Source organism: Pristiophorus japonicus, chromosome 6 (genome assembly GCF_044704955.1).
Source record: "Pristiophorus japonicus isolate sPriJap1 chromosome 6, sPriJap1.hap1, whole genome shotgun sequence".
NCBI classification, from domain to species: Eukaryota; Metazoa; Chordata; class Chondrichthyes; family Pristiophoridae; genus Pristiophorus; species Pristiophorus japonicus.
Window position 1 is genome coordinate 175,236,980 of NC_091982.1, and position 14,435 is coordinate 175,251,414.

The window sequence follows — 14,435 nt, forward strand, 5'->3', positions numbered from 1 at the left end:
GCAAGTATATCCTTTCGTAAATATGGAAACCAAAACTGCATGCAGTATTCCAAGTGTGGCCTCACCAATATCCTGAATAGCTGTAGCAAGACTTCCCTGCTTTTATACTCCATCCCCTTTGCAATAAAGGCCAAGATACCATTGGCCTTCCTGATCACTTGCTGTACCTGCATACTATCTATTGTGATGCTAACACAGATGAGGCTGCATACAGGGAGGTTAAAGTAACAGTGACCTCAGTCTTTAATAAGACACTCCAGAGTGAGGAGCAGGCCTTAGGGGCCGGCTTATATACAGTGCTCCCAAGGGATGCTGGGATCCCTTGGGACTTCAGGGGATGAGCTCCCTGGTTGCGGAACATGGGAGTGCATGCTTCACAGATACACATCACTCCGCCCCCCCGCAAAGTCAAAGTGAAAACTATTTACAAGGTAAGGTGGTCGGGAGCCTTTCTTTCCCTGGTAGACCGCCTCGGTACAAATGTCTGTTCCGGTGTGTTGGCTGTGCCCTCGCTGGGCTGGCGTGTTATTGGCCCTGCAGGGCTGCTGGGTGAGCCTGGCCTTGCTGGGCTGTTGGGTGTGATGGGTTCGATTTCCTGGTCCGGGGTGGCATCGTTGATCCTTTGGGTGAGTGTTGTGGGCTCGAAAAAGGTGGTGTCTGCTGTGGGTTGTTCAGGGCAGTCTGTGAACCGCAGCCTCGGTTGGTCCAGGTGCTTTCTGCAAATTTGTCCATTGTCTAGTTTGACTACAAACACCCTATTCCCTTCTTTAGCTATCACCGTGCTCGCGATCCACTTGGGACCATGTCCATAGTTTAGCACATCACGGTCATTCAGATCAAATTCCCGTGACACTGTGGCACGACCATCGTTTACATTTTGTTGCTGCCACCTGCTCTCTACCTGATCGTGCAGGTTGGGATGAACCAGCAAGAGTCTGGTTTTAAGTGTCCTTTTCATGAGTAGCTCAGTCGGGGGCACCCCAGTGAGCGAGTGGGGTCTCGTCGGTAGCTGAGCAGTACTAGGGGACACGCGGGTTTGGAGTGAGCCTTCTGTGACTCGTTTAAGACTCTTTGATGGTTTGTGCTGCCCGCTCTGCCTGCCCATTGGAGGCTGGTTTAAACGGGGCCGAGGTGACATGTTTGATCCCATTGCGGGTCATGAATTCTTTAAATTCAGCACTGGTGAAACATGGCCCGTTGTCACTGACCAGTATGTCAGGCAGGCCGTGGGTGGCAAACATGGCCCGCAGGCTTTCAATGGTGGCGGTGGCGGTGCTTCCCAACATTATTTCACATTCAATTCATTTTGAAAAAGCATCCATCACCAGGAACATTTTACCGAGAAATGGGCCCGCATAGTCGACATGGATCCTCGACATGGTCTGGAGGGCCAGGACCACAAACTTAGTGGTGCCTCTCTGTGTGCGTTGCTCAACTGAGCTCATATGCTGCATTGCCGTACACAGGACTCTAAGTCAGAGTCGATACCGGGCCAAAGCGATACCGGGCCAAAGCGATAGCCAGGTCCCACGTGTGTTGTGGGACCTGGCTATCGCTTTGATCATTAATATACCCGGGTGTGTGCTATGGAGATCCGAGATGAACGTCTCCCTGCCCTTTTTGGGTAGCACTACACGGTTACCCCACAAGAGGCAGTCTCTGCCTGAATGGACAGCTCGTCCTTTCACCACTGGAATGGCTTGATTAGCTCTTGCATTTCAACTGGGATGCTGGTCCAGCTCCCATGCAATACACAGTTTTTTTTTTACTAGGGACAGCATAGGATCTTGGCTGGTCCAAGTCCTAATCTGACAGGTGTTTTATCATTTTCAAATGCTTCCATGACCATCAACAAGTCTGCAGGCTGCGCCACCATCAACAAGTTTGCAGGCTGCGCCATTTCCACCCCCGTTGTGGGCAATGGTAGCCGACTGAGAGCATCCGCACAGTTCTCGGTGCCTGGCCTGTGGCGGATGGTATAGTTATACGCTGATAGCGTGAGTGCCCACCTTTGTATGTGGGATGAGGCATTAGTATTTGTCCCTTTGTTTTCAGCGAACAGGGATGTGAGGGGCTTCTGATCGGTTTCCAGCTCAAAATTGAAGCCAAACAGGTACTGATCCATTTTCTTTACCCCGAACACACACGCGAATACCTCTTTCTCAATCATGCTGTAGGGCCTCTCGGCCTTAGACAAACTCCTGGAAGCATAGGCGACAGGTTGCAACTTTCCCACAACATTAGCTTATTGTAATAAACACCCGACTCCATACGACGACATGTCACATGCTAGCACAAGTCTTTTACACGGGTTATACAATACAAGCAGCTTGTTGGAGCATAAAATGTTTCTCGCTTTCTCAAAAGCAATTACTTGTTTTTTTTCCCCATACCCAGTTCTCACCTTTGCGCAATAACACACGTAGGGGATCGAAAAGGGTGCTGAACCCCGGTAGGAAGTTACCAAAATGGTTGAGGAGTCCCAGGAACGACCGTAGCTCAGTGACGTTCTGTGGCCTGGGTGTGTTTCTGATAGCCTCTGTCTTGGCGACTGTGGGTCGAATGCCGTCCGCCGCGATCTTTCTCCCCAAAAACTCCACTTCTGTTGCCATGAAGACGCATTTCGACCTCTTCAGCCGCAGCCCTATGCGATCCAGTCGCTGGACGACCTCCTCCAGGTTTTGTAGGTGCTCGGCGGTGTCCCAACCCGTGACCAATATGTCGTCCTGAAAGTCCATCGTGTGTGGTCCCCATGTTTCTCTGGAAGATCGCTGCAGCCGACCGAATTCCAAACGGGCATCTGTTATCGATGAACAGTCCCTTGTGCGTGTTGATGCAGGTGAGGCCCTTCGAAGACTCCTCCAGCTCCTGCGTCATTTAAGCCGAAGTCAAGCCGAGTTTGGTGAACGTCTTGCCTCCTGCCAGCGTCGCAAATAGGTCGTCTGCCTTAGTTAGCGGCTATTGGTCCTGTAGCGAGAAACGATTAATAGTTACTTTATAATCGCTGCGAATCCTGACTGTGACATCACTTTTGAGTACTGGAACAATCGGGCTGGCCCACTCGCTGAATTCCAGTGGGGAGATGATGCCCTCATGTTGCAGCCTGTCCAGCTGGATTTCCACTCTCTCCCTCATCATGTGAGGTACCGCTCGCGCCTTGTGGTGAATGGGTCGTGCCTCTGGGACCAAGTGGATCCGCACCTTCGCCCCGCAAGAGTTTCCAATGCCTGGCTCAAAAAGGGAAGGAAATTTGTTAAGAACCTGGGTACATGAGGCCTCATTGACATGTCATCCCAGTTCCAACAGATTTTGCCCAGCCAGCTCCTTCCAAGCAGTGTGGGGCCATCACCCGGGACAATCCAGAGTGACAGTTCGTGCACCGTGCCCTCGTACGTGACCTTGACCATGACGCTGCCCAGGACAGTGATAAGCTCTTTGGTGTACGTTCTCAGTTTCGTGTGGATGGGCCTCAGGGCTGGTCTGAATGCCTTTTTGCACCACAGTCTCTCAAACATCATTTTACTCATGATGGATTGGCTAGCACCAGTGTCCAGTTCCATGGCTACGGGTAAGCCATTCAATTTTACGTTTAGCATTATAGGTGGACATTTCGTCGAAAACTTCAGCATCTGCCTCCTCTCCAAGGCTCGAAATTGCTTTGGTCCACCATGGACAGATCTTCCTCTGCCACGTGGTGGTTTGCAGGTTTTGCAGAGCTTGCAGCTCATTTGCAAGCTCGTTGGCGGTGCCCCATTGTTCCACAGTACATGCAAACATACCCTTTGAAGCTGCATGAATAGGCTGAATGGAAGCCTCCACAAGTTGTGAATTGCCTTGCATTCATTCTTTGTTGCGGACTCGAGTCATCTGGGTCACCTGAAGCTGCTGGCAGTTGCAGACTCGTGGGTTCTGCCCTGTACATTTCTGCTCACAAACACAGTTCCAGTTAATTTATGAACATTGCTAGCACTTGTGCGCTGAAAGATTTGTTTGGTGTTGTCACTGGTGGACATAAACGCCTGTGCTATCGCAATGGCCTTACTGAGGGTCAGTGTCTCTTCAGTCAAAAGTTTTCGTCGGATGGTCTCGTGGCCAATGCCAATACAAAAAAAGTCTCTGAGCATTTGCTCCAGGTAGCAATCAAACTCACATTGTCCTACAAGTTGCCTTAGCTTGGCAACGTAGCTCGCCACTTCCTGACCTTCAGATCACTGGCTCATGTAGAACGGATACATCACCATCAGCACGTTCTCCCTCGGGTTAAGATGCTCCCGAACCAATGTACACAGCTCCTCATACGACTTATCTGTGGGTTTCACCAGAGCCAGAAGATTCTTCATGAGGCTGTAGGTCGGTGCCCCGCAAACTGTGAGGAGGACCGTTCTTCTTTTTGCAGCGCTTCCTTCTCCGTCCAGCTCGTTGGCTACAAAGTACTGGTCTAGCCGTTCGACATAGGCTTCCCAGTCCTCACCGTCCAAGAACTTCTCCAAGATGCCCACAGTTTGCTGCATCTTTGCGTTGGATTCGTATTATCGTTGCCAGTTATTGTGTTCCTAACACAGATGAGGCTGCACACAGGGAGGTTAAAGTAACAGTAACCTCAGTCTATACTAAGACACTCCAGAGTGAGGAACAGCCTTAGGAGCCGGCTTATATACAGTGCTCCGAAGGGATGCGCTCCCTGGTGGCGGAACATGGGAGTGTATGCTTTACAGATACACAACACTATCCTTGTGTATTTCATGTATAAGTACCCCCAGATCCTGCTGAACTGCGGCATTTTGCAATCTTTCTCCATTTAAATAATAACTTGTTCTTTGATTTTTTTCTACCAAAGTGCATGACCTCACACTTTCCAACATTATACTCCATCTGCCAAATTTTTGCCCACTCACTTAGCCTGTCTATGTCCTTTTGCAGATTTTGTGTGTCCTCCTCACACATTGCTTTTCCTCCCATCTTTGTATCGTCAGCAAACTTGGCTATTTTACACTCCGTCCCTTCTTACAAGTCGTTAATATAGATTGTACATAATTGGGATCCCAGCACTGATCCCTGCAGCACCCCACTGGTTGCCAACCAGAGAATGAAAGTATTGAAGAAAAAAAAATCTTTGACAATTAACTGAAATATTTGAAGCACTAGATCTCTTCCACTCAAGATATATATCCCACTTATGGAGTTTGCTGGAAGTCATTTAGTTTTCCATTACTCAGGAGACAATCACGAGAGCCAAGAACTGCTATTTCTCAGTAGCGAGGCGATCAAACCGTAGTTGATAGCTTTAAATGAACAATCTGGTCAAAGAGAAGTTAGTCCCAGTAGGGCATAATTGAACAAAAGGACTCTGAAGCACAACTTGAGATGAATGCAGGGTTAACAGAATCAATAACATGGTCTCCTTTCAAATATTCTGTATGACTGAGAATCAGAAAAAATGATGGAAAAAAAAAACACACACAAAATGATTCATTTGCATGAACAATTGTGCTGTTGATTGCCTGCTGTTACAAAAGGATTCACTATTAGGTAACTTCAAGCCATGAAAGAGGTAGGTTTTGAGGAGTATCTGAAAGGAGGAAAGAGAGGCAGAGAGGTTTAGGGAGGGAATTCCAGAACTTAGGCCCTAGACGGCTGAAGGCATGGCCAGCAATGGTTGTGCAATTATAATCAGGGATGCTCTAGGGCAGAATTAGAGGAGTGCAGATATCTCAAAGGGTTGTGGGGCTGGAGGAGATTACAGAGATAGGGAGGACTGTCGCAATGGAGGGATTTGAAAACAACAATGAGAATTTTTAAATTGAGGCATTGCTTAACTAGGAGCCAATGTAGGCCAGCGAGCACAGGGGTGATGGGTCAATGGGACTTGGTGCGAGTTAGGACATGGGAAGCCGAGTTTTGGATGACCTCACGTTGATGAAAGGTGGAATGTGGGAGGCCAGCCAGGAGTGCATTGGAATAGTCAAGTCGAGAGGTGACAAAGGCATGAATAAGCGTTTCAGCAGCAGATGAACAGAAACAGGGACGGAGACAGGCAATGTTACGGAGGTGGAAAATAGGTGGTCTTAGTAATGCCGCGGATGTGGTCGGATGCTCATTGTAGGGTCAAATAGGACACCAAGGTTGCGAATAGTCTGGTTTAGCTTCAGACAGATGCTAGGAAGAGGGATGGAGTTGGTGGCTAGGGGTTTGTGGCTGGGGCCGAAGACAATGGCTTCGGTCTTCCCAATACCTAATTGGGAGAACATTTCTGCTCATCCAGTACTGGATGTCAGACAAGCAGTCTGACAATTTTGAGACCGTGGAGTGATTGAGAGAAGTGGTGGTGAGGTAGAGCTGGATGTCGTCAGCGTACACGTGAAAACTGTCGCACTGTTTTCGGATGATGTTGCCAAGGGGCAGTATGTAGATGAGAAATAGGAGGGGGCCAAGGATAGATCCTTGGGGTACTGATGCAGGAGCGGGAAGAGAAGCCATTGCAAGTGATTTTCTGGCTACTATTTTGATAGACAAGAATGGAACCACATGAATGCAGTCTCACCCAGCAAGATGACAGTGGAGAAGCGCTGGAGGACGATGGAGTGGTCAACTGTGTCAAAGCTGCAGACAGGTTGAGAAGGACGAGGAGGGATTGTTTACCTTTGTCACTGTCTCATAGGATGCTATTTGTGAATTTGATGAGAACCGTTTCGGTACTATGGCAGTGGCGGAAACCAGATTGGAGGGATTCAAACATGGTGTTCCGGGAAAGATGGGCACGGATTTTGAACGCGACAGCATGTTTGGGGACTTTGGAATGGAAAGGAAAGGGAGGTTGGAGATGAGGCAGTAGTTTGCAAGGATGGAGGGGGTCTGGGGTTGTTTGTTTTGAGGAGAGGGATTATATAGGCAGATTTGAAGAGAGGGGGACAATACTTGAGAGAACCGTTAACAAGGTCAGCCAACAAGGGAGCCAGAAAAGGAAATTGGATGGTCAGCAGTTTAGTGGGAATAGGGTCGAGGGAGCAGGAAGTGGGTCTCATGGATAAGATGAGCATGGAAAGCGAATGAAGGGAGATCGGAGAGAAACTGGAGAAAGGTGTGTTCAAGGTTAGTGCAGGAACCTTGGAGGAAGTTTGGCCCAGTGGGCTAGGGGAAGGAACAGAAATGGCAGAGGCAGCTGATTGGATGGTATCAATCTTATAGACAAAGATGTCTATGAGCTCCTTGTACTTGTTATTGTAGGGGAGGGTGGAGGAGACAGGGGAGGAGAGTCTAAGAAGACCGTTAGCAGTAGAGAATAGAAGCCGGGGGTTAGCTTTGCATTCCTGAATGATCCTGGAATAGTGAGCAGTTTTCACAGACAAGAGTAGGACCCGATAGTGCTTCATGTGGTCCAGCCAGATCTGGCGTTGAATGGCTAAACCAGTTGTCCACCATATCCGTTCAAGTCTGCGTCCTTTGGACTTAAGGAATGAAAGATGAGGACTGTACTGAGAATGGCCAGCATGCGTGCGTGCATGCAAGCGCGCGCGAGAGAGAGAGAGATGATTTTAATAGGGACTTGGGCATCAAAGGTGGCGGTCAGGGTGTGACTGAGCAGATTGGTAGCTGCAGAAATGTGGTGAATGGAGGGACAAAGGCTGGACAGTTGTGATTTCATAAGTGCAGTTGTAAGAGAACTGGGAGAGAATTTTTTCCAGGGGGGACACAGAGGAAGTTGGGTTGGGGGAAGGAGTGATGTGGGTGGAAAGTGATACAAGGAAGTGGTCAGAGATGGCCTTATCTGCGATTGACATGATGGTAGTAGTGAGACCACGAGAGATGGCAAGGTTAAGGGGGTTGTCGTGAATATGGGTTGGGGAGTTTACATGGACGGAGAGATTAAGGGAGGATAGGAGGATAGTGAACTCAGAGGAGAGAGAGCATGATGAATTGAGATGGAGATTAAAATCACCAAGGATGAGAAGTGCAGAGGCCGAGGGAGGAAAGAGGTGAAGATATCTCGGTGATAAAATTTTTATGGTACTTGGGTGCGTGGTAGAGAATGAGAATTGTAAATAAGGCGCGAGAAGGGTGGAAAAGGGGGAAATGCTCAAAAGGAGAACAACGTGCCAGAGGAGTAGGGGGACAGACCAAGGTTGACTACCAACAAACTTGTTGGTTACATTAGCTCGGTGCTTAACCAAGAGGTTATTTTCTTTGGAACAGAGGAGACTGAGGGGAGACCTAATTGAGGTGTATAAAATTGAGGGGCCTAGATCAAGTGGGTAGGAAGGACCTATTTCCCTTAGCAGAGGGGTCAATAACCAGAGGGCATAGATTTAAATGAATTGGTAGGAGGTTTAGAGGGGATTTGAGGAGAATCTTTTTCACCCAGAGGGTGGTGAGGATCTGGAACTCACTGCCTGAAAGGGTGGTAGAGGCAGAAACCCTCATAGCATTTAAAAAGTACTCGGATATGCACTTGAAGTGCCGTAACCTACAAGGCTATGGGCCAAAGCTGGAAAGTGGGGTTAGGCTGGATGGCTTTGTCAGTCGCCTCCTGTATTGTAAATTTCTATCATTCTATGTTGCAGTTTTCAAACAGCAGAGCAACCTTAATGCAGAGACAACCTCACTGTTGACTATATAAGTGCTCTTGGATGCATCGAGGACCCAACTAAAAGTTCTTGAAGCCAAAAGTTTATTAAAAATTGATCAAAAATCTTGTGAAAAATTTTCTTCTATAAAATTAGAGTGTGTTGTACTTCTCCTTAAAAGTTGTAAATTCATATTACTATACCTTAACAAATACAATGCCACGGACTGCCTTTAGAATCAGCATTGCTGTCATAGACAGTGCATAGATCCCTGCATAGTAATGCATATGTGGATTGTCCTTCATGCTCTGACTCACATAAGTTTCATTCTCCAAAGTCACAGTCATATTCTGGAAGAAAGTGCAAACAATCATCAACATTTTGAAAATGTTTCAAGAATAGTACAGTAGTTTCTTGCTAGAGTGAACTCCTCCATAATTTATACAAAAATAATACACCATGGCGATGCATATACCATTTGGCGACCGCACCATCTTGCCTCACTTTAAAACAAGTGGCTGTTTCCATGCACAAATTGATCATGGATAGATAGTCTGAACGTCATACAGCAATCCATTCATAGATCATTCTATAGCTCTTTTCCTGCAAGATAACGCTGTTCAAAACATACTATACAATTAACAGTTATGTAACTTTGAGGGATGATGGAGAACAAAATATCAGTGGTATGGGTTAATAAGGGACAGCCAGCACAGGTTTATTAAAGGCAAATTGTGTCTGACTAACCTGACTGATTCTTTGATGAAGTAAGAGAGAGGGTTGATAGTGCAGTAGATGGAGTATATATGGACTTTCAAAAAGGATGTGATAAAGTACCACATAACAGACTTATTCCAAAAATAAGTGGTGTCAAAGGAACGGTAATAACTTGGGTACGTAATTGGCTATGGGAACAGGAGGCTGAGAAGAGTGGTGAACGGATGTCTTTCTGACTGGAGAGAAGCAAGCAAAGGGGTCCTCCAGAGATCGGTATTGGGACCATTGCTTTTCTTGTTGTATATAAATGACCTGGACTTTGGTATAGGCAGTACAGTTTCAATGTTTGCAGATGATACACAACTTAGCAACGCAGTAAATAGCAGCAGGATAGTAGCAGACTTCAGGACGACATAGACTGACTGGTGAAATGGCAGATGCAATTTAATGCTGATAAGTGTGAAGTGATGCACTTTGGGAGGAACATCATGGAGGCGCAGTATGATCTAAATTGTAATATTTTGAGGGGGGGGGGGGTGAAAGAGCAGAGGGACCTGGTGACACATATTACAAATCTTTGAAGGTGGCAGAGCAAGTTGATAAGGCAATTAATAAACCTTATGGAAGACGTGACTTTTGCATTGAATACAAAAACAAGGCAGTTGTGCTAAACCTTTACAAATGACTGGTTATGCTCAGCTGGAGTACGGTGTACAATTCTGTGCACCACAGTTTAGGAAGGATGTCAAGGCCTTAGAAAGGGTACAGAGGAGGTGCACCAGGATGATATCACAGATAAGGGACTTCAGTTATGTGGAGAGATTAGTGAAGCTGGGATTGTTCTCCTTAGAGCAGAGGAGGTTAAGCAGAGACCTAACAGGAGGTATTCAAAATTATGAGGGGCTTTCATCGAGCAAGTAGGGAGAAACTGTTTCCTGTGACAAGTGGGCCAGTAACCAGACATCACAGATTTAAAATAATTGGTAAGAGAACGAAAGAGAAAATTCGGCGAAATGAGGAGAATTCTTTTCACAAAGGGCTGTTAAGAACTGGAATGCACTACCTGAAAGAGTGTTGGAAGCAGATTCCATAGAAACTTTCAAAAGTACACACAAAGAAGGAGCATTCATTAACAAAGATTGAAATTTATTGATGAGTCACTGAAAAGTCTCGTCAACAATAAAATTAATTAACTAGATTCCATCTCAAAACCATTTCAACAAGTTGGTGAGGTAGAGTCATTAAATCTGTTCATTCAATTTAACTATTGAAGAACCAAGCAGTGAAAACTTTTCCCATTATGTTAGCAACAGAATAAACTGCTGCTGACAATAGGAAAAAAAGGAAGATATAGTATCCAGTTGAGACCTTACAAGCAATAGGGACAAGGGCAAGGCTCCCTGTACAAGGTTCTGGAGAGACAATAATTAAGTTGTTTTTTTTCCAATTCGGATAGGCTATTGATTTGCATGTGGAGGTTGACTGAATAGAGAATTTACCACGAAGAAAAGCTAACTGAAAAATGTTAATGCATAAAAATTATTTAATTTTAAAGCTGTAGTGTTGAAGTTACTCAAAATGAGTTTAGTGTCATCAATGTCAATTTAATTTAATTTTTGTTTTTATCATTTTTATTTTCTTTACGATAATGCAGTCCGAATTCTTACCCCACTGCCCACTTTGATCCAGTAACTGAGCCACCAGTTGTTAAAGGCAATACTTCCTACATTCAGGACAAAAAGTATCATCACAAGGAAAAATGCAAGAGGGCCTCCTGCTGCCTGGATGTATACTCCGTACACAGACCATGGTACAGAACCTTTCCCTTTATCCTCTGATTGTACGAGCTGATCTACAAACAGAATGAAAAAAAAACACATTAAATATAGTACCAACATATTCTTAGCTTAAAAATAAATCAAAAATAGCTTTACGCAACACAATATATATTTTGTGTGAAATTATTGCTGATCAAGGAGACAAGAAATTTAAATCACCAAAACAGCTTTAAAAATGTTGTGCATTCCTACATATCCTTCACTGCATATGCAATACTTCATATTTTAAATCACAAATAATCTAATAGAATAAATTAGGACGGAATCATTTACATGATACTGCTGTGACAAAAATGAAGCATGTCTAACTATGGTATCAACTTAATTCTTAATGTCTATCATGATACATAGTTTGAAATACATATTTAAATTTCCTTTATTTTGGTCATTAAAAAAAAACTTATTTCTCAGTCTGTCTTAAAATTGGGTAATGCACCTGAAGCCATGAGATAGATAAAATAAAGACAGACACAGAGGGCTAGAATTTCCTATGGCTTACCGTTTGGTTTCTGGCAGGTCTTGGCCATTGTGGGTGCTAATCAGGTAAACGGAAAATTCCCTACCCGAGTTACGCCGGTGGTTGAGATACCGCTGAGGAGCGGACCACCAGTGTGCACCGTCCTGAGATCGCCTTGGCGCAATATTTGGGTCAGCGGTGATCCGTAAGCGAGTATGAAAAAAAACGGCCACGAGGATCAGCGGAGCTGGGCAGTAGGTGAGTAGCTCTTCAAGAAAAAGGTTAATAATTGGTTTTTTAACTAATTATTTTTAAAATCTATTGTGGTTATTTAGTTTAAAAGTGTCTTGGGAATGTTTTTTTGATTTTATTTTTAGGTGATGTTTTTTGAAAAATTATTTTTATTGTTTTTCTGTTGCTAGGCCCAACCCGCAGCCTCGAGGTAAAACTTTTATTGATTTTTTAATTTATTTGTTCATTTTGTTTAGGAACCGTCCAATCAACCCTAAATTGCACTTTTTCGCCCAGAATGAGGGTGCAACGCCCATGTTTTTTGCTCGGCGGATATTTTTATTTTTTTGGTGGTTGGGTGGGGGGGGGGGGGGGGAAATTGTTTTCACTGGCAATAATCTTTCCAACCTTAGCGGTCTTTTGGGCGGCAATTGGGCACTGGCGGGCTGATAGGAAACTCTCGCCCAAAGAGAGCACGATCAGCAACAAATCACCTTGTGAAATTTGATAATCCATGAACTTGTAACTACTGTAAATGTGTATTGCTGCTTCTGGTTACTTGTCCAGTGATAAATTTACCATTTTATAACCTAGTTTACAAGTTTAGTAAAGTGTCCATTCTGCTGCCTTCCAAAGTCAAGGAAGAGCACATGCACACACGAGATTTAACTACTAAACCGAAATCCAATAACAGGGTTTTCAATTCAATTCCTGGACCCGCTACAAATTACTGACCAATTCAAGAAAGATGCTGGCACCAAGACAGCAAATATTCCAATATTAACTATCTAAAGACTGAACTACATGACTGGATATTTGCATCACTCACATACAACTTCATATCATGAAGGTCTATGAAATGCAGGTTCATCCAAAAATCTTGTTGTTTATCAAATAATGCAAGAAGTATTCCGAAAAAGGATATTTCACCCCTTGTGAACTGATTTAATCTTCATTGTTTTAAGTAATGAGCTTTAAATAAGTTGCTGGGTTTAGTGCTTCTATTTACAGAGAAAGCAGATTACTAGTTTAACCTATACGTATCAGTCTGACCTGTGTAGTATTTATCACCTTTATGAGAAGGCAGAACATCACATGATTTTCTCTGGTGACCCTTTTATTGTGATATGAGTCAACCACCACCTAGTCTGGTCACGTAATTTCAAGACATAGCATATATGAAGGCGCAAATCTTGGTTCATAGGAGAAACTGTCCACTTATGGAAACCACCGTTGCCTGTGAACACAAGCTGAAAGTGTTCAAAGAAATCACCAACATCCTTAAACCGTTAAGTACAAGGATTCCAAGAATAAATTTTGAGTAATTCTCGACAATCCTAAAGCTTGGAAACACATAAAATAGGTGCAGTAGGCCATTTGACCCTTGGAGCCTGTACCACCATTCAATAAGATCATGGTTGATCATTCACCTCAGTACTTCTTTCCTGCTTTCTCTCCATACTCCTTGATCCCTTTAGCCATAAGGGCCATATCTAACTCCCTCTTCAATATATCCAATGAACTGGCATCAACAACTCTCTGCAGCAAGGAATTCCACAGGTTAACAATTCTGAGTGAAGAAGTTTTTCCCCATCTCAGTCCTAAATGGCTTACCCCTTATCCTTACACTGTGTCCCCTGGTTCTGGACTTCCCCAACATCAGGAACATTCTTCCTGCATCTAACCTGTCTAGTCCCGTCAGAATTTTATATGCTTCTATGAGATCCCCTCTCATCCTTCTAAACTCCAGTGAATACAGGCCCAGTCGATCCAGTCTCTCCTCATATGTCAGTCCTGCCATCCTGGGAATCAGTCTGGTGAACCTTCGTTGCACTCCCTCAATAGCAAGAATATCCTTCCTCAGATTAGGAGACCAAAACTGAACGCAATATTCCAGGTGAGACCTTACCAACGCCCAGCACAACTGCATTAAGATCTCCCTGCTCTGATACTCAAATGCCCAAGCTATGAAGGCCAACATGCCATTTGCCTTCCTCACCGCCTGCTGTACCTGCATGCCAACTTTCAATGACTGATGTACCATGACATCCAGGTCTCGTTGCACCTCCCCTTTTCCTAATCTGTCACCATTCAGATAATATTCTGCCTTCATGTTTTTGCCACCAAAGTGGATAACCTCACATTTATCCACATTATAATACATCGGCCATGCATTTTCCCACTCACCTAACCTGTCCAAGTCACCCTGCAGCCTCTTAGCGTCCTCCTCACAGCTCACACCACCACCCAGCTTAGTGTCATCTGCAAACTTGGAGATATTACACTCAATTCCTTCATCTAAATCATTAATGTGTATTATAAAGAGCTGGGGTCCCAGCACGGAGCCCTGCGGCACCCCACTAGTCACTGCCTGCCATTCTGAAAAGGACCCGATTATCCCGACTCTCTGCTTCGTGTCTGCCAACCAGTTCTCTATCCACGTCAGTACATTACTCCCAATACCACGTGCTTTGATTCTGCACACCAATCTTTTGTGTGGGACCTTGTCAAAAGCCTTTTGAAAGTCCAAATACATCACATCCACTGGTTCTCCCTTGTCCACTCTACTAACTACATCCTCAAAAAATTCTAGAAGATTTGTCAAGCATGATTTCCCTTTCATAAATCCAT

General features: G+C 44.8%; 1 protein-coding gene across 5 annotated transcripts in view; it reads right to left on the reverse strand.

The window, feature by feature from the left end:
• The window catches only part of abcc5 (ATP-binding cassette, sub-family C (CFTR/MRP), member 5), a 142,824-nt gene that overhangs the window by 49,703 nt on the left and 78,686 nt on the right, over positions 1–14,435 (reverse strand). For all 5 annotated transcript variants that reach the window (XM_070883412.1, XM_070883410.1, XM_070883413.1 and 2 more), the window contains exons 18-19: positions 10,946–11,130; positions 8,765–8,911 (exon numbers count right to left, since the gene is read on the reverse strand). In XM_070883412.1, the coding sequence (XP_070739513.1) occupies positions 8,765–8,911; positions 10,946–11,130 (332 nt within the window). The remainder of the gene's footprint in view (positions 1–8,764; positions 8,912–10,945; positions 11,131–14,435) is intronic.